General features: G+C 31.8%; 2 protein-coding genes across 2 annotated transcripts in view; one reads left to right on the forward strand and one right to left on the reverse strand.

Annotated features, from left to right (window-relative positions):
* Positions 1-21,816, reverse strand: part of LOC119689675 (protein eyes shut) — a 94,881-nt gene that overhangs the window by 27,254 nt on the left and 45,811 nt on the right. Inside the window, exon 5 of the mRNA XM_038104557.1 lies at positions 6,027-6,379. Within this exon, the coding sequence (XP_037960485.1) occupies positions 6,027-6,379 (353 nt within the window). The remainder of the gene's footprint in view (positions 1-6,026; positions 6,380-21,816) is intronic.
* LOC119689676 overlaps positions 1-21,816 on the forward strand; it is a 152,826-nt gene that overhangs the window by 22,842 nt on the left and 108,168 nt on the right. The window contains exon 2 of the mRNA XM_038104558.1: positions 18,964-19,010. The gene's annotated coding sequence lies outside the window, so the exon portion shown is untranslated. The remainder of the gene's footprint in view (positions 1-18,963; positions 19,011-21,816) is intronic.

Here is a 21,816-nt window from a genome sequence, read left to right on the forward strand (position 1 = left end):
GTTTAAATTTATATTCCCCCTGCCTCTGAACTGTCGCCTTCTGCCGCTACTCTAGCACTATACAAGAATCAAATGTCAGATACACCAGCAGCAACAAAAAGTGTATTTTATGTGTTTATATAAATGCTTAAGCAATGCTAAAACCAACAACAACAGTAACAACAGCTACAACAGTAACAACAACTGTAACTAAAACATAAACGAAGCAATAAATATCAGGTTGGGTAACAAAAATGCACATAAAAATTGTGGCTCATGGCAACAAATGACAACACCTCAAGTAACGTATACATTTCTCCAGTCGTGAGCCTTGAAGACGTTTACAATGGTAATGGTCATTTTTTACTTGCGGTTTCTGGATAAAAGCCACTTTTGATTTGATTGTTCGTAGTAGCGAAATCAATTGCAAAAATAACAAAAAAATTTATCACAGCAAATAAATTTCAAGTTGATCGAACCATTAAAAGAAAGAATGGTGCCCCATAAATAATCCAATTATATATTAGGACCATTAACTTAACTTTTGTAAAAACTTTCACTCGCCATTACTTTGATTTGAATCCAGAATTCATTTGGAATAATTATTGAGGAGATTGTTAAGGATGTAATGAGTAATCCATTTCATCGCACTGATTTTGCGACATTGTTTTAGCGAGTGTTTCTATCAAACAGGATAATTATTTAGAACGTGTGCGAGTTAGACTAAATTGATGCTAAACCAAATGGGAGATTTTTTGGGATTTTTTGCACTGCACAAATTTAGCCATGTATCAACACGTATCGACATATCACTACATTATCGGCACAACTTAGAATTTCCCTAATTTAGAACGCAACTTAGCCTAACTCGCACACGATCTTAAAGAGGTCTATAGCTTAAATTAAAATTTGCCATTTTTTAATATGCACTCAAATTGCATAAACTTACAATAAATATGGAGAGTTTGTAGTTGATCCATTGCGCATCAAATATTTTTTCGATGATGGAGCTCAGTATATGTATGGTGATTGCTTTCATTAACTATTAAACTGTAATACTTCAAATGACGATCCAAAGTATTACAGTTTAATCTAAAATTTGCTATCTTATAATAATATGGGTCGTTTAGCAGCCGCTAAACGCACTAACATTGTCAAAGAATACTAAGAAAATAGAGATTTTGTAGCATCCGAATTTTTTGCGATAAGAGATCTCATTATTTGTGTAGGAATATGTTAAAAAACCAAATATATAATATTTGGTGCAGTGAAAATATGTAACAAACTTTCAAAAGATCTTTGCTTCCTGAAATGTCACTGTATGGTATGACACTAATTTGGGAGTATAATAGCCCAGTACTTTTTCTAAAAAAAAAAAAGCAAGTAACAACCCTTAATTCTGAACGCTTTTGGGTTTAAATTTATAATATGCTGGATGTGAAGCAACCTTCAATTCATGAGATCGGTGTACTCATAAAATGTTTTTGGATTCAAATTAAAGTTAAGTACGTGGAAGATATGTTACTCCAACAGAACGTTGCCAGAAATAATAAATCATATAATAAGTTCTCTTATGGGCTTTTTGGACATTTAATTTAATTGTCCGAATGGACTTTTTATAATATAGTCACTTATTTAAGAGATAATAATATTTTCCAACTCTCGACGCTTTGAAATATCTTGACGATGTTCCTTAAGTTATGGACATCAGTAAAAATTAACTCAAAAGAATCCAGTAATTTAAGGTGTCCTGTTAAGTATATTTAAAAGACGCTGTTTATCACATTTAATATTATAGTCCAAAATAACTGGATTAAAATTTTTTTTTGAAACCTTAGTCACAGGTGTGTCTTATTTACGTTAACTTTGGTAACCAGAAAATAGATAACCCTGCAGTAAGTTATTTTTTTTAACCTTACAGTACAAGGCTGTCAACACTCTTACTAATAACAATTATTTTTACAATTGACTGCTAAATTATATGCAGTACTTTATGTCAAACTTATACCAGTATACTGCAATAACTAAAAGTAAATCCTTTTGCTTCATTCAAACATGCAGTTAATGCACAACTTAACTCAAACGTTCTGACGTCTCAAACGCTTACTGTTTTTCACAATGGATAGTTTTTTAATACTTACTATATGCAATTTAAAGCGAATAAAGTCTCGTATGCTTCAGAGGCTGGTGAAATTATTACCCTTTTTTTTAAGTTACCGACAGTTGGAACATTATGGTCTATAGAGATAATTACAGGTTCACGACATGACTTTTCACTGGCGTTAATGTGCAATAGCTTCGATTATGGTGTGATATGTTATATAAAGCCTTAGATGAGCCGGTACCTTTATGCAGTGGTGTTTTAAATGTGACTCTATGATCGTCTAATGTTAACCCTCTGGATTATTTTCTATACGTATATGCATATAGTCATTCTTACTCGTATACTTATATAAACCAGAGTCATTAAATCAATTAACATTCACATAATAATTGTGGCAACACTGCTTCACCCGCGCAAAAATGTGAGTTTTAGATTACGTTTTGTCCAGCTAGTCAAGACTTACAGTCTTAGTCTATTGCAGTACTTTTTTTTTAAAGGGTATTTAGGATTTTATTAAAAGATTTAAAATCTAACATAACCAGAACGATTTTCAGAAGCTGACTCATTTTCTCAGAAATTGGACTTTCAAATTACGAATCATTTTACGTTGTTACGATCTTAGGCAATTATAAGATTTCTTTTTCGGGTATTATTAAGAGTTCAAAATGATTTTAAAAGCAGTGGGCTTTGTAACGTCAAAATAATAGACAAACAAGTATAAGTGGATGTTTAGAATCATAGCTATAGCTGCTATTAAACATAATTTGATTTTGTGACAATAGATATAAAATATATCTATTCATACATTAAAACAAAGGACATGATATATTTTTTATATAGATTTGAAAATCAAGAAATTTGACTCAATGTCTTGTTGAGTTCTAAATCAGTTTCCTACTGATCTTAGACTACAACTGTAGTTACAACAATCTGATATTTGTTATTGATTTATTGCCAGTTGAAACGCATAAATCCCTTCTTGTCTAAGTTTTTCAAATTTTAGGTTTGATGAACTTAGTTTGATAAATGTTGAGTTTATTATTTAATCTCCCTCTCTCTCTCCATCTCTCTATCTCTCTCTCTTCTGTGCCCTTGGTATGTTGAAGAGACCTTAGAAAATTTTCTCATAATTTGTTTATTAGAAGTAGTTTTGGTGGAACTTAGTCTGTGGCTTTTGTTGCTTTTCATATATTGAAAAAAGGATACTTTCTTCTTTTGGCAGAATAGAAAAAAAACAGGGGAAATCTAATACTATTATCATAGTGATAACTTATAAGCTACAATGCTTGCATTTGCTGATTATTGAATTTATCTTCAAATGGTTTTTTTGACTTGGTTCTTGGAGTGCTCTTGAAATATTATTTTTGCTAATATAGCTTTAAGTTATATAAGTTGTTAAATTCAATAATCAAAATTTTTCTGTAAAGCCTGAACTTATCTGAGAGTATTTCTTTTGATTTTTCTGCCATCTAAACATTTTTTTTGCTATTATTTTTTACATATTCACTTCAAAAGTACTTACGAGTACTAACTAATTCCCTGGGAAAATTTCTGGGTCAAAAGCACAATTACAAATTATCTAAAGAACGGAACCACTGACTTCATACCCCATACCCTATACGTAATATACAATGTACATTCTTTAAATCAATTAAAACGAAAATTGCAATCAAATTAATTGCGTTTATTATCATTTCTAGCTTACAATTACGAATCCATAAAATTCCCGATAAGGCCGAAGCGAATAGTCGTACATTCCTATATTCCTACGTGCACACAGCCCAAATCACGTTAGTAGAGAAGAAATTAACACAAATAGACCGCAATCACACCGTTGCTAACGGTATTGTTATCACTTTATAATTATCGTAATTACAAGCGCTCATCGCAGCGTACATTCACACTCTCATACGGCACGTGCGCCCGCAGCACACACAATACTTACTGACTTACATTCATACACTCGCTTGCAAGTAGGCGAAATGAAGTTTCATCTGAGGTTTCCTTAATTTTCACGTCGAAACATTTGCACAGTGGTGAACCCAAAAGTGAAGTAAACCCATCGACGACGTTTAAAATACTAAAACACGCGTTAGGCACCAAAACTCATTAAGGCCAACAAAATCGATTTAATAAAAGCAATGTTCTTTTTGGGTCTTGGGTGCTGCAAAGTGCTACCTTCCTTCAAGCACACACACAAATCTATATATGTACATACACACATACACACTCAAATAGACTCTTATGCCATATCATGAACGAATATTTGCCATACATAGATTCTATGGATAATGCGCCTAAAAGTCGACAAACAATTCTTGTACGAGTAATCTACTGGAATTGTTATTTTTTCTGGCGTATTCGGTTTTTATAGTTTCTTTTATGGTTTTTGTTCGATCATATCGAATTATGATAACCTCGGGCTTACAAGCCTATAAACATAGTCCTGATAAGAGTTTTGTAGAGCAAAGGATTCGTTTTTGATATAATTCAAGTTTCACATCTGAGGTATTTGGATAAATTTTACAAATTGACTAAAAACTTTTACACAAATTTATAACAAATCGTCAACAATTACTGTAAGTGGTTTGTTGTTGGTTAGTTCCCTAAGGACTTTTTTTTAGACTTTTATTTAATTAATTGGGAGCAGTTTTGTAGTTACAAATCAAAAAAAATGAAGTGTTTTAAGCATATAATTCAGTTTATTTTTCATTGTAGTTAAAGAAAAACTTTTCATGAAAATATACAACTAAAACTTTTTAACTAAAGCACCAACTATTCGAAAACAAAACACTGAAATGTTATTACTTCACACAAATGCGTATAATTTCATAGAGAAATATTAGCTTAATAACAGATTTAGATAGTTTCAGGGGCTTACTAGGTTAATTATTAATAATTTAAGTGGCAACTATTGTAATGATTGTAATGAGTTTTTGAATTTCTATGTATTCGTATAAAGTTTAGAATTCATTATATAAAAATAGTAATAAAAATTTACGTATCCCTACAATCAAAGATTAGTGCGAGCACTAGTTGGTATAACTAGATTAGATATTGATTTATGAAAGTCTCTAATTTTGACCAGATTTATCTAACGCCTACTGTCGTAGTTGCAGAGGGAAAAGAGGAAAGTAGCACCCATCGACTCTAAGCTCTCACTTTCTAAAATGGCTGTCCGATATCACTAGGCATAAATAACATTGTCTAATTAATTAAGGCTTTCTGTCCCAATTATGTGAGAATAAAAAAAAAACCAAAAAATTCAACAAAATGCACATGAAATACTTCTTTATAATACGATGTATTTCAAGAAGAGTTTTTGGATTGTAATATTGGTTTTCAAAGCGTTCTTTTCTTTAATATCTTTAACTGGAGTTATTTGTTTATAATATAGCAAATATTTACATGAAATCCAAAATAATATCATTCTTTGTGTAATCAATACAAAAATTACATATATTACGTACCACTAGATGGCGCAACAATTTATTTCTTGTGTAATCAATGTTTGCAACATTGAAACCTATACTAATATATAGATTATCTTTACAATATATATATAACTTTTTCCGTAGTGGGAAAAGTAGCTCAGAATTTTGAAACTGCACAAAATCTGTTGCCAAATCGTGTATTTTACAAAGTCAAAGTCTTCTCCTTTGACTTTTCAATTTGTAGTTCTTTATATTTTAATTAAGTTGATTTTAGTAGGTTTTAATACTTAGTGAACTTATATGGAAACTTATATGGGTCGGAAACCATTCATAGCGTATTATTTAAAATTGATATATGAATATAAATTTTTCTATTACTGCTTGAAATCTTCCTCTTATTCCCAGCATTCACTATATTTTGAAAACAATGCTTTTGGTAGGTGCTACTACGCAATAATTAATAATAATATATAATATATAATCAATAATATATAATAATTATTACTTACTCTGCGCGTATTGTTATTTCGTTGCCTGTATTGACCGGAGTTTCGAGTTCACTGAGTAACATTGTTTGTAAACCACAAGAAAATTGGAATTGCAGCAGACCCTTTTGCAAGAACAACGCCATATAGTGACCGCCTTTGGTACCTTGAGCTGCAGCCAGCATAATCAAACCATTTGTTGCGCGTGTACGTACCTTAAGTTGCACATGCATTGGCAGTACAGCGTCCAGGGATTCATAATTCGGTATATCCTTGTGTATACGATGTGAAACGTAGGAATCACCAGAGAAAGCAGCATTTCTGATAATAATCGGCGATTCACAGAGTGCACCCTGACGATCGAAACGGCAAACACACTGCAAAAAAAAAGAAGAAAAAAACAAAATAAAAACTATCAAATTTCCAGTAATAAATCATAGACAAATTGCAACTTTAATTACTTCCAAACATAGTTTAATATTTTAATAAAATTTCCAATTCCAAACAAACTTTCCATAATACACTTACATACTGTAAGTGTATGGTATGTTATATATGTACATATGTCAGGTTGTTGAAATGTTATTGTATGGATGAACGTTTTTTATTTTGTGACCATATGCAGAGTACACGCTTGGGTCACTGTTTTAAAACAAGACAAAATGTTGGCAAAACAAACTAAAACTTTTCAACACATTCACACATACATATATAAAAAAATGTGTGTGTGTGTGTGTACAACAGCAACAAATGTGCATATTTAAAGTCGTAAACAGTACAATAAACTCACACATTCACGCTAATATGCACTTACTCTTATGCTGTCAGTATGAAATTCATGCTTACTTACTTGCATGCATACTCGGTTATACAAGCACACTTGCACTCACACATGCTAACCACATGGAAAAAATTGCTTAGTTGCACTTCATTTATTTGCTGCAAGGAGTATTTAGAAAATTTGTTGCACTTGTGCGCTAACGCAGAGCCACTTCAGTTATGCTTTCGCATTGCCCTTTTCGAACTCAGTTTCAGTTTCAGCTTTAGCTTCAGCTTCCTTTGCATCGTTCGGTCTTAACGAGCGGGCGCGGGCGACTAAGTATGGCTCCTTCTTCCTAGTTTATGGAGTGCAGTTATCGTAAAAGTTTCTCACAATTTTACTTGCTTTCTGTGTTAGTCCTTTCGGCTCCTTTTGGTTCATTTTGACTCCTTTCGGCTTCTTTCTTGCTCGTTGTGTTAACTAAAAACTTACAAAAGTTCAATCGTGTTGAAATTTAATGTAAGCAGCACATGACACTGAAGAAACAATAATTTAATTTAGTTTTTTTTCTCTTCATTTTATTTCCATATTTCGAAAAGTTGAAAATTTATTAACATGACTTTGAGTTTAATTTAATTTAATTTAATTTATTTTTTGTTCCTCACGTTCTTGTTTGCGGAAATTAAAAATAGTAAGAAATTATAAAAATGTTTAAATTTGCATTGCCAGCAAATTGAAATGATAATCCTTTCTATCAAAATCGCTTGGGGCTCTCAAGTGAAATATGAGAAAATATTAATATCTTAAATGTAATAAAATCATCAAAGTGGGGGTTCTGAGCTTTGAACACAATTTCGTCATTGTAGTGTTAAAATAAATAAGAGCCTTTGGGGAGGCTCTCTGTTCTTAATAAAAACAGCATTCATTCTAAGGTTCAATATATATGCAAACACTGAAATTTTGCTTTAATGTATTTGCGATGTTAAAGCATACATTTGGCATCTGAAAATATCCACAGATGCATTTAAATAGTCCTAAGATATGAGCTCAAAGTGCGTTAACTAAAACGCTGAATGATTTATCGTAAGTAATGTTGAGCCTTTTCCGTCTTAGTGCATCTGGGCACTTTTACTCTTTGATAGCTGGGGAGTTTCTGCAGAGTCCCACCTATCTCACTGACTAATTTGAGTATTCCTCATAATCTTCGTGATTATTCAATGACTGATCTAAGATCTGCGTACCGCCCCGTGCGGTTAGTGATTACTCTGAGATTAGATAGTGCTAAGTAGGGTAGGCTGTCGGTTTTCGCATATAGCTTCAGAACTCTGTCCCTTATGTATTTTTTGACCGGATCTATTTTAGGGTCTCTTTGATAGCACTTTGAAGAGCCTTCGAAGAGCGCAACTTTGAGCAACTTGTAGCTTCTGGTAGTAGAGTAAAGCAGCTTTGCTATACGCAACACACCCATAAAGTAGTGCTTGTCTAATTATCTGGCTGTAGATCAGCTTTCTCTTCTTCGCGCTTTATGTTATTGTGTTTGAAACGTGGAGTATTGCAGTTTAAGTATATACATTTTGATAAGAACCTTTGAGGTTTTTGCTGGGTTTACACCTTACATCTTACAGCTTACACCGATACATTAAACTGGTTAATTCTCTTTTAAAGTTATTTAATAGTTTTAACGAAAAGTGTTAATCAGACGGATTAAACGAGTTTAAAGATCTGCCGATATATTTATATTTTAATTGTACATCTAGTTTGTTTAATCCAACACAGACTGCAGTTACTATAGAAAAGAGAGAGAAACTGCGTAGCTTGTACTTGGAAAGTGCCCGGTACTGATGCACAAGCGGAAGAAACACCTAGGAGGGTATTTCATAGATTATAAGGAATCAAGACTGGAAAAGATAGGCACTATACTGTCTTTCATTACAGAAATCAGAAGTATTATAAACCGAGTATATTTAAAAACCATATATTGGATGTGTCTAAAGAAGATTTGAAGAAATGCTTTGACAAATGATTCGAACGCATGCAAAAGTGTAATAATCATAAAGGAGAATACTTCGAGAAAAAATAAAGCAATTTTCAACGACAAGTTAGTATGTTTTTATAAATATAAATATAAATGATAACTCTCGTATATTTGTCAAAATGCCAAATTAATTTATTTCGTTTAACTGAACAAACGCGATGAGAATGTGTCGATCGGAACAGTATTTATAGAAACATGATATATTTTTATTATATTCGATATGTAAAGTGAAGACACCATTTGTCTTCCATAGCAGCAAGAGATTTGTTCACGATGTTTTGTTCACAGTTTTCTTCTCATCATCATCATCATAGAGGTGTTTAAGAATTCTAACAATAATTACTTATGGAAAAAATAAAAAAACGAACAGATTTATAAATAATGAATTTAGTCACTATTTTGCATTGACGACTACCTACTTTCACTTACTCGGTGGTTAATACAGTTAAATGACCAATTTCTTGACTTTTATATCACTTGTAATATTTCATGATTTAATGGTGGAGGCCCACATCTTTCATTTTACTTTGATTAGGTGAAATCTGTTTCCTTTTATAATTTCAGTTTTCCTGACCCTGATCATGGTGTTTATACATAACAAATATCCCGATGAGTTTCACAATGCTTTTCTTAACATCATCATCTTCGTTTTTTTGGGTTTCGATAAAATTAGATTTCTAAATATTTAGCCTATTTAGTTTTATTCAGTCATCCAATTCTCGTGAGCTATAACTCAAATCTTTATTATTTATTCCTAAGAGTTGGGTTTAACGGGTTAAAGTAAAGTGGGCATTTGCAATCACTGGCAAAAATCTGTAAATGGACGAAAGATAAACACAATGTTGCTATCAGTCTACTGAAATTGCGCTCTCAGCACTCTAATCTTCACCGTACTTAACTTAAAGCTTTACTATTTATTCTTAAGAGGTGGCTTTAGAGTCTTAAAACAACAAATTTGGTGGCTTGTATTGCTTCCATACATCAGCAAAAACTTTTAATTGCACGAAATATTACATGCAGTGTTGCCACAATTCTGAAAGTTATAGTGTGGAGTTGTTTGCAGTTAAAGTGGGTAATACCTTAGATTATTTTTATTTCTCACTGAAGAATATACTTCTAATACTTTCAAAAGTACAATGATTGTTAATACTGTTTGGTGACGAAGGACTAAGACCTAGAAGTAGAGCAGATTTTTAAGCCGGTTTTAACTTTTTTTTTCAGATGTTTGTTTGTCGTTCAGTGGCTTTTCTTAAATAAAATTGGGCATATGGAAGAGGTGATCTATTTTCTTTGATACTGTGACTGTACTCACATTTCATGAACAAAAAACATTTGAATGAAAAATTTATCTTATTTTCAATAAATTTTTCAATTGTTTATTTTTTTAAAAAATTTTTGAATATTTTAGTTATAAAGTTTTAAGTCGATTGCAATACTTAAGCTCTCCTAGACTTTATGTGACAAAGAAACAAAAAAAATAAGTCAGTTTCATTAAGAAGTATTGCATTGTTGCCAGCAGCTTTGATAGACAAAGATGTAATTATATAGAATAATATTTAAGATGCGTTTATAGGTCATGCGAAAAAGAGGATTACATAGTATTTCTTACTAAAAACATTGAATTGTTCTTTAACGCCAAGTCGCAGCGCTACAGTTGGTCTACCGTGTGCATTCAAAGAATATGATGCTTCTTATAAGCATAATGTACTTACTTTTGTGGCTTGCACAAGTAACACCACAGTGTAACAAAGGCTGATATAACAAAACAAAAACCAACAACACAACAACGAGAAGTACACCAACTATTATAACAACAACAACAAAGCAGTCGAACGAACGAATACAAAGCACAACAAAAACAAATAAATAAAAAACTTAGTTATATTATTACAACTTTTTTACTTATGAGTAATTTCCATGTAAACGAGTAGAGCGTGGTATAATACCCCTTTGCACTGTCCTCGCTAGCCCACTAAGAGCATTAAAATTTCAACACTAAAATAATATAAGAGCACCTTGTGCAACAGCATTATGCACAAGTGTATGCGCTAACAACTGAAACAACACACAAACAATGCACACTCCTCCTACAAACACACACACGCACACACACACGCAAAAGATTTGTAGTTCTTTCGGGAAAAATTTGTGCAACAATAGCGTAAAGAAGTACGCCTGCTTGCGTCTGCATTGTTGTTATTGTTAAATATTTTTTTTCTTGTGTGTTTTCGCTTCGTTATTTCATCTTTTCATTATATTCGAAATTTTTATTTATATGTACGTTAATATTTTTTTTTTTTTTTTGAGATTTTATTTTAATAGAGCACACTTTTAAATGCATTTATATTCTTCTCTCCTGTACTCTACAGTACTATTTTTAGAGCTATTCAAACTTTTGTAAAAATTTTGAGGGTCGGAACCTGTTGTTGCATTTCGGTTGTAACCTAAAATTATGCAATGTTATTTGTTCATGAAACACTTCTGGCGAATATGTTTTAAGTGCCGACATATTGTGGATTCTGTGGCAGATTTAAATTTAGGGAATTCCTACGCATAGGGAAATTTTAAAATATGTAAACGCTACAAATCTCAACATGTTTGTGGTTGTGTTTCAAATTTTCAAATTTAAAAATAATGTTAGTATGTAATTTTTTTAAAAATTACTAGAAAATTCTTTTCTGGTTATATTAAATCACAAAATATTCATACGATAAAAGATTACTCATTTGCATATAAGGTGAAAAATATGAGCGATATGAAGGAATGCTGTGCTTATCACTGAAAGAATGTAAATAATTAAAAAATTTATACAAAAAATAAACAGTTTGTCTTGAATTAGTTTAATACTCATTGCAAAAATATTACAGCTGGAAGGTTCTGCTTGATACTGACATGTCTTTAATCTAATGTTCGATAAAACCCCAGAAGAAGAACTTAACTTTACTTGAACTTTTCACATTAAAAATAAGTAATGGTGTGGATATGTGTCGACGAGATTGATATGGTTGACCTGAATACCCGCGCCAGTGTCAGTGTGGTATAATGTTTACCTATAATTTTCAATGTATTAAGATTTCCGCTAAGGGAACAGAATATCAAAAAGGAACAAGAATTCTCGCTAGGAGCAAAATACTCTAGTTTAAGCAGAATTCACGCGTAGAAGCAAGATATTCGTCTGTCAGTCTGAAGATCGATTTCAACTGATAATTTTATTGAAATTTGTTCTACTTTTATACAATTTTCTACCGATGACATAGTCTAACTCTATTACTTTTTTCTCCAACTGCTGTTTTAAACACCTTTTTAACCAGAGTATCGTTATCTATTCTAACCACATGATCAATCCAGCAAAGCTACTGACTTTTTATGCGATCAACTGTATCAATATTGCGATATAACTCGTATATTACAACGTTCCATCTAATTCGATGGATTTTACATCAATGAAATGCTAGCGCTCAATAAATTTGCTAAGAGCGTTGTCATTGTATTTAATGTCCACTACGAATCTACCAATAAGCTGTATAAAAGTTTATATAGGCATTTATTATTATTTACTGTACATTATCTTATTCTTAACACTTTTTTTCCTTTACTTTCTTCTTTTGTGTTTCTTTCTTTGTCTTTTATTTTTTTATTTTATTTGTTTAATTATTTTGTCTTCTTAACTACTTAACTAACTTCTTAACAAATATTGAGTGTGCCCTTGCCGCCTCAGCAGTCAGGTCAAGGGCTACTTGGCCAATCTATTCCAAATATAGAACCTCAGACTTAATACACAGAAGCAAGTCAGAGCTATCTAGGTTAATATTACAGGGCACTGGTTCATAGGACAACACTAAGCTAGACTCGGCCTACCCTGTGGTATCTCTTGCAGTGCGTGTCTACCAGCTCTCGAAGAAAGGACACCACAACACTTGATGTGTCTATGTCCAGGTTTGGCTAGTACTAGGTTTAAATTTTTAGGGGCCACCTTCTTAAATTCACTTAGTGATATCTCTAGCATTAGCATCAGCCAGTTTTTTGCCTTATAAATGCCTCTGGCTGGTTCTAGTTTAACTTTCTCTCTACTACCCACTATTACGTGGTTTTTGTGGATTCAAACGGCTTTTTTTTAGCTAATTGAGGAGGACTCGTCCTTCCTCCACCACAACTAACTAACTTGTCTTCTTAAATAGTTATCTTATTTTATTCCTCTTTATCTTTTTGTATACTTTAATAATTTTTTTTTTTTTTTGGTCATGCTATAAACATTTGACAAAACTAAGGTTCAAGTCCATCAAATTAGGCGCTGCTGTAATGCTTTACTCTTAAAAGCTACTCTTATTGAGTTCGAGACAAATTACTAATTTAAAACTGAAATGCAGTCGGCTTTTGTTGACTCAGTGCAATGCCATAATTTATTTTGCATTGACTGCATGCGAATCTAATCATTTTTATGGCACACAGAGAATTTGTAATTTACATAGCAATTCCGTTGGCAAATACACAGGCAAATACACGAACACGTTTCTCTGGCCACTTGTTACATGCCTCCCACTCCCTCACTCTGACTGACTGTGTGTGCGTATGCGTATGTGCTGCCGTATGTAGCTGCCTGCAGAGTTACTGCCGAACGAATTTGTTTAGTTTAAGCCGAACAGAGCACTAAGGTACATGTGTCGTGTGGTTATAAGTTTGAGTACTTCTCAAGCACTTAATGTTGGCATAGCCCTTTTATGTTACTTGACTAAAACAACAACAACAACCACCACCACGACAACAACAATAAAAATATGCTTACGAAGCGAATGAATTTGTGTGATCACTGCAGTTACCCAGCGGGACTTTCAGCGCTGAGGGAATCGATTCCCTCAGCGCTGAATGGTAATGCCTAGCGCTGATTATTCAAAGGAAACTCCTAATTACTTTAACACGTGCATGTCATTGCGGGCAAGCGCTGAATCGTTCGATTACCTTTTCGTATTTGTAATGCAACATATCAGCGCTGACATGTTCGCTTACTTTTTCGAATTTGTAATGCAACATATCAGCGCTGACATGTTAGCTTACCTTTTCGAATTTGTAATGCAACATATCAGCGCTGATATGTTAGCTTACCTTTTCGAATTTATAATGCAACATATCAGCGCTGACATGTTCGCTTACCTTTTAAATTTTACCTATGCTATTGATTTTTAAATAAAATACTATAAATTTTTTTGGATAAATTATATTTTATATTTATGTTTTATACAATTAAAATATTAATATTTACATAAAAAAATATAACATACTTATATATATGAATATTTTTCTGGAAATTGTTACTAAAACCTTGAAGAGATTTCCAGACTCGACTCGATCACTTGTTCCGGCTTACCATCTGTACTTAAAGCATCTGTAAATACAAAAGTATGTTATTGTATACGCTAAAGTTAATTATGTACAATATACTATACCAAAAAGTGCTGCTGTCACATTCTCTAATGCTCTTAAGAACTTCTTGCCTTGGGTACCATTCTCCAAAATTCCAGGAAATTTTTCGCGTAATTGGTTGTTTTTTAATAACGCGTCTCATTGATGCAGTCTATAAATAACGTAATAGATGAAAAGAAATGTATGAATTAGTAAAATTGTTACATGTGAATATATTAATAAGTTGAAATTGAAAGTAAGAAACATATATAATTTAACTTACAACTACTTCAACGGCAGTGATTTCTTCATTAAATTGAATTAAATCCTCCTCAGTTTGAATTGTAAAATTTTCCAATTGAAACAGCTGACTACATGACTACAGCTGATTACCCCTTGCTTTAGAATGACTGCATTCGCAGCACATTGGTCAATTAATCGTTCTTGACGCAGTAGCATCTACATAATACAAAACAAAAATTTCAATTATCATTTTAAATATATTTACTTAATTTTGCATATACTTACAGTGAGTTTATGTGAAATTACAAATTATATTTTATTTATATTTTTGTTTTTTATTTGATTTTAAAAATTAAAAATTGTTCACTGTTCGCACTTCACTAAAATGAAAAACAGACTAAATGTATACAATGTAGGCAAAACAAGAAATTCTTAACTCATATGCTTTTCTTCTTCATTCTTTTATAATTTCAACCCCGAAATTGCCTATGTCGAACACAAATGTTGAAAACAAAGAAAAATAAAAACGAAGAGCTATTACCTCCTCGCTTACTTTTTCAGCGCTGGCATAATGGTGCCGCTGGGTACATTCAAATCACAAAAACAAACACACTAACCATCTCATACACATTTACTATAGCAAGCAAACACATACACGTACATAGAGTGTACAGTGTGTTGTTTAAAAAAAAAATACATAGTTTCATAGTTCTATAGTTTGTTTTGATTTTTGTTGTTTTTGTTGTTATTGTTTTGTTGTTTTTGTATTTGAAACTTGGCTTAACGTTAAAAAGGCACACTCAATGCCACTTTACGGCAAGAGCATAATGAGGAGGTACTTATGCATCGTCTATGACTATAAGGCGTAGGTGTGTATAAAAAGTAGAAGACTAAGAAAAAAGTATGCTGTAAACTCTGGCTGAAGCAAGCTTCAAATGAAAAGCAAAACTAATTTAACACACACAAACAATTGCATGAGCGCACGTAGAAAGTTCTAAAGTGGCGGTACACACAATTCATGCGTGGAGTGCACATAGTAGGCATATGCTGCTACGGCTTAACCTTTAGGTTCGCCTTAAGCTGCGTACAAAATGTTGAATTGTTGAAATGTTAAAATGTTAAAATGCTAAACTGCTAAAGTGGTGAAATTGTAAAATTTTCCCAAATTGTTGCTGAAAAAAAAAAAAAAAAATATTGCAACAACGGTTAAAAACGGTATGCTAAGTATCTTTTCTGTTTTTTGACATATTTTATTGGAATTTTTTTACATATAGTTTCTTTTTTTGTTTTTTTTTCTTTTCACTTGCACTTAAGTACATTTTGGTAACTACGAATATAAAGCATCCACAAACTGAAATATGTAGTTTAATTACTTGCGAATGTTAAAGTGGCATGGCGTGGCATGACACGAAATGGCAAGGTATGGAACTACGTGTCGTGCCGTGTCACGACGTGTCATATGAAAAATAATTTTTTGCTCTTTTAAAAAGGCATTAAAAAGATAAATTCAAAAAAAAGAGAAAAAAACAAAAAAAAGGAAACGGAAGCAAAGAACTAGAATAGTTACATTGCCACGCCTACAAGGCTGAAATGTCACTCGACTGCAAATATTTAATGAATATTTTGAATGCGTACGTACCATTTGGTATTACTTGTATGTCAGGCGAGAGATCCCTCTGTGTACCGACACGTACCACACACATAAACTATGAATGCACATTTGGCTTTCATTTGATACTACGTATGTACATATACATATATATATGTATATATATGTATATGTATGTATATATATATATGTTACGTATAAATATCCGTGTGTGTTTTAGGTATAAGTGAAAAGTGTATATCTGACGATGCCATTTAACGCTGTGGCATATGTTAAAGTTTTTAACTGTCATAATTTATGACTTTACAGTAACCGAGTGGGTCCTCTTTTGTCTTTTCATATAAAAACTGCTCAACGTTCATTAAGCAGAGAAGCTATAATAACAACAACATAGCAGAGGCAGTAATTCCATTGCATATTTTCGCTTTTGTCAGGTGAAAAATATAAATTATTTTTAAATCTAGATTATGTGTATATTTTGAGTAGTTGTTGAGTTCAACTAATTAAATTACTAATTAAAATATACAACTACTTATGCATACATAATTATACATGTATGTGTACACATAAAACCAACTCAAGTGCATAAATATTTACACATATCCATTCATAAAGCATTTATTTGAATTATGCATGCACGTGCATGCATACGCTTGCATACGCATGTGCATACATGTCCGTTTGTGTATTTAAAATGGTTATGCACTTCTGTATTGTTTAATTTTAATTAATTGCGCAAATATTGAAAAAATGTGACACTTTGAAGTGTAGTGGCACCTTAACCAATATAAATTCAAATAATTAAAAAAAGGGTAAAAATAAATATTTTAATTTTTATAATACGAATATTTATATTCAATTTTCGATTTCAAGTGATAAATTACAATATTGGCGTAAAATGTAAATTTCAACATATTATTACTTACGGCTATATACATATATATGTATATATTGATGTATTTTGGGTAGTTTATACAGCTCTGTTTTGGACAAACAGGGTGCTCGAGGGTTTATACAGCTCTGTTTTGGACGAACACGGTGCTCGAGGGTGTACAACAATCAAAAATTTATTGTTGCAATTATAAATAAATTGCTTTTAAACAAATGCTTTTATACTTGAAAAGATAATTGTTTATATATAAAGAATTTGTATGTCATTTGTATATCATATGTATATTGCCTGCCCTGCCCTGTGCAGAAGTTTGGATAAATTAACAGTAACGAAAAAACGTTCTAAGCATTCGGGACAAAAATTCTTCGGAAGATTTACTCGAGTTGTTTACTCCGAGTTGTACTCCATATTGACATAGTTCACCTGCTTCGCTGGTTTGGTCATGCCATGTGAATGGAAGAAAGTGTTACGGTTAAAAAAGTGTTTGATTCGGTATTCGCTGGTGGAAAATGCAGTAATTGATATCCATATCTTAGGTGGCAGAATTAGCTGACCAACGATATATTCGGTACTTTAAATTGAGTACCGGGAGTATCAGTGAGCCACTGATTGGACTATTTGGCAGAGGTTACTGTACGCGGTCAAGGACGACTTACTTGGTAAAACAAAAAAGTAGCAAAAATCTGAGAAAGGAAGTTAATATTGCGCTTTAATACTAAGGATTAAAGTGTGTATGAACAGGAGGCTAGGTGATTAAGATTTTTGCTTGATGCAATTGCACTTTTTTGACATTTTTCTTGAAGATGGGTAGATAATATTTTTTATCCATAATACCGTCAATGAATTTCAACTTGCAGACACCTGCAGCGGACATGCATTTCCATATAAGCACCTGACATAGTAGGATTATATTTTTTACAGTTCGGTGTCTGCTTTTCTTCTAGCTGTTTAACGGCCATTACATCGAAAGGTTTTAAATTTTCTGTTATCAGAGTACATCAGTATATTGCTCCAGAAGTCGATTGGCTTGCTTAAGTATTCCTTTGCATAGAGTAAATGCTTCTGGTGGTTGACATGGAAAATAAACGATTTTCGTCTAGCAACACGTCAACTGTAATTGATTTCATGCAATATACTCCTGACTGTTATGCGATGAATATGCTCTTCAAATTCTTGCTTAACTTCAGCTGCGATCTGGGTTGAAGATGTTTTTGGGCTGATTTTAAGCATGCTTATTACTTCACTGCGTTTACGGTCGCTTAAAGCATTTGGTCGGCCTGTCCGTTTTGCATTTTGCTTGGAACGCTTCACAATGCTTCGATTGGTGTAACTTGTATGCCTACAAATGATTTCTAAATTGCAAAACATGGAGCTCAGAACAAGAAATTGAACTCAGCAAAATGTAGTATGTACATTAGACAAACTACAGTCATTGATGATTCCATTGCAATGTTGGTAGGTATAAACTAACCGCTTTATGATGCAATACCTAACGGTCGTTCCAAAAGGAATTTTCTTTTTGCCCGAATGAAATTGTTTCGATTGAAGTCATTTGCTATCTGAAGTCACTGTGTATTACTTACATAGTATATGGCTTTTATCTGGGGATAATCGTATTACAGTTGAAGCTTTTATTGATAAGAAATTAAACTTCCATATGAAGTCTCCTTATCAAGTCCTTCATTAATATATGTAAACCAACTTCTTTGAGTAATTAATTTAAATAATTTATGTTAGGTTTTATTGAAGTACTATAAATTCCTCCTTAATATAAAATTAATAAATCTATAAGTTCAAATTATGCCAATTAACTAAACAATTTAATTTTGTATTAATTTTGTTTAATTAAAAAGTACTTGAAGCCTGCATAAATATGCTCTGCTGTGCTTTTCTCATATTCGACACATGTTCATTTTTATTGACGTTTTGTGGTTTAAATAATTAAGCAAATAGCCAGATTAAAGTTAGTATTAAATTATCTATAAAACAGAATATTCAAAATAAATTTAATATTTCTCATTTCAGATAAATGCAGAAACCATAAACAAAATGTGGCTTTTATGAAAATGCAGGTATGAATTCGTTTATTATGGAAATTTGTATACGATTTAATGAATATTTCACTTTTATTTTATGAGTATTTATGAAATATTGTTAAATTTGTTAAACTTGTTAAAAGTGAGTAAAAAGGATTTATTGCTTATTCCTTCATTCAGCAAATTTATAAATTGTTATATGAAATAAATGGAAACAAATGAAAACATGTCTCAGTTTGGGTTTAAGGTGGCATTGTTTAGGTAATGAAAGGAAAATAATATGCCACAAAAGATATGAAATTTATATCTGTATTTATTTGAAGTTCATATTTCTCTTAATAATTTGTATTAGTATACTTTTGGTTTGTTAATGGTCTAAGATTATGGCTTGTAGGAATAAAATATACTTAATTGTTTAACCATTTACCAGAAGATGAAATAGATGCTTTAAATATTGTTTAAGAAATGATTGCGATGGTCACACTATTTGTATTTGGAGCTTAGTAATTAATAAATACTAACTCTTCACTGAAAATTGCTTTATTGTTTCTTATATGCATTCGAAACATTTGTTAAAGCATTTTACCAATCTTCTTCAGAGACCTCCAAAACATGGTTTTTAAATGCAACAACGGTTTCGTTATTGCTTCCGCCGACAAAAATCATGAACGCTGTCCACGCGTTATCTTTATGTGCCAAATCTGGACTGTAAAGCGAATGACCCCCAACAATTCGATTTTTCGAATGTTCAAATATTCGTAGTCGGTTGTTAGACTGTTAGACTTGACTGAGAATGATACGACGGCGCTTGTTTGTTTTCGATACGACTATTTCACTGAAGACTTCCGGTAAACTATTCGGAATTGACTGTTTTATGTTCCTTTAATGGTATACTCGTACTTGTCACATGACTAGTTTTTCCGAAAAAATAAGCAACCATTTGTTTCGAAATGCTACGAGTGCGGACAACTTTTGTTAGATTTGGTTCATTTTGAAACACCCATAAAGTCGACAGTCGAGTGCTGTTTACGTTCCGGCTCATACGCATATCAGAGTATCATGATTCGTCACCCGTCACCTGTTACAATCTTATACGAGTATAAGTCTTTTGAAGCACCGCCATCCAAATGTTGGATGGTGGAATCCAATGAGAACAAACCTTCCTTACACCTAAGTGATCGTGCAATATTTTATATGTGTGAAAATTAACAAACTTTTAAGCAAACAATAATCTATCAAATTACACCGATCAATCAAAATAAAACTTCGACTTAGGGGCGGTAGTTCCTTTTCGTTCGCAGATATAAATCACAATATTTGGTTAAATAATAAAGTTAAAATTTCTTAAGTTAATATTTTAGTGATTAGGAGGGCTCATCGGCTAATTGTATTCTACATCAAGAATGAATGTGCGGTTGATATTCTCAACTATAATGAAACAATAATTTAAGCTATTCTCTATAAACTGACTTACTGCTATTACCCTTATCTGGTTTTCTAAACAAAGAAAGCTTGGGGTTTCCTTAGATGTATCTCTAGCGGTACATATCTATTTTCCTTGGAAGGTCTTTAAAAAAGCACTTAATTCACTTTTTCTTTAGCTAGCTAATAATAGGTGACAGACACTTACGTTATGCGAAACTTTCTGGTCTCGCTTAGTTAATATAAAGGAATTTTGTTGTTAAAATTTTTTCAACAATTATTTCGTAGGGGTTTTTTTTTAGTGAATTAAGTGTCCCATCTGTCGGTTTTTCTTATTAAAATGAGAATCATTGCCTTATAATATCTCTTCTATCTGTTCACATTACCTTGAGCGGGATTACGATTATTATTGAAAATCTTTTACTTAGGAGTGGCTAGAAAACTTATGAAAAATTTATTGTTGCTTATGGCCTATTGTTGTTGTAAGTCTAACCATATCTGTCGCTTCGTAATAAAACTAGATTGCAGTCATAATCTATAACATCTCTCCCATATATTCGCGATTACTGCAACGGGATTTCGAATATTCGTTAAAATCTTTTTAGAATTTTTTTTCTAGTCTTATTACGTTTATGTCTATGACAATCAATTATTGCTATGAGTAGTCTAAATGGGATTATAGTAATTATGTTGAATAGGTCACTTAATATACTTAATACTGTTAATGAAGTGCTGGTAAAATAAAAGAAACTTAATAATACTAATAACTATAAATATATGAGTAATTATTTCATTGATTACACCATTATGTATATAATGTTTCCGCAATCACAAAGCCTTAAGGAGTTTTTTTTTTTTTTATAAACTTTTTTATATTAAATATTATAATAAAAATGCAGCTGACTTTATACGTTAAATGAAAAAATGATTTATTTGCTTTAATTAAAAGTAATAAAATTAATAGCAAACAAAAAGTGATGTACGAGGGTACCCAGACAAGTACGCAAGTATGTGAGTGTATTGATGTGTGATTATATTGTTGTAAATTTATGAGATTTTTTTATTTATGGTATTTATTTATACAACTCGTACTTTTTGATTTGATTTGTTTTATTTGAGTTAACTGATTTTATTTTGTATATTCAAATAAAAACAAAAACAAAAACAACAAATAACAAATAACAAACAAGTACAATAAAAATACAAACTGCAATTTTTACCCATACTGTACATATGGTAAACTTTTCGAAAAATTTCCGAAACTATTTGTATTGATAAAATGATAAAATGCTGACTATGTAAACCAATTCAGTGCATATATACTTTTATTACTTTTTGCTTGTTATTTGAGTATTATTCTACAATATGTATATATATCATTACATATATACAGATACAGATTCAGATATAGTTATATATA

Source organism: Teleopsis dalmanni, chromosome X (assembly GCF_002237135.1).
Source record: "Teleopsis dalmanni isolate 2A chromosome X, ASM223713v2, whole genome shotgun sequence".
NCBI classification, from domain to species: domain Eukaryota; kingdom Metazoa; phylum Arthropoda; class Insecta; order Diptera; family Diopsidae; genus Teleopsis; species Teleopsis dalmanni.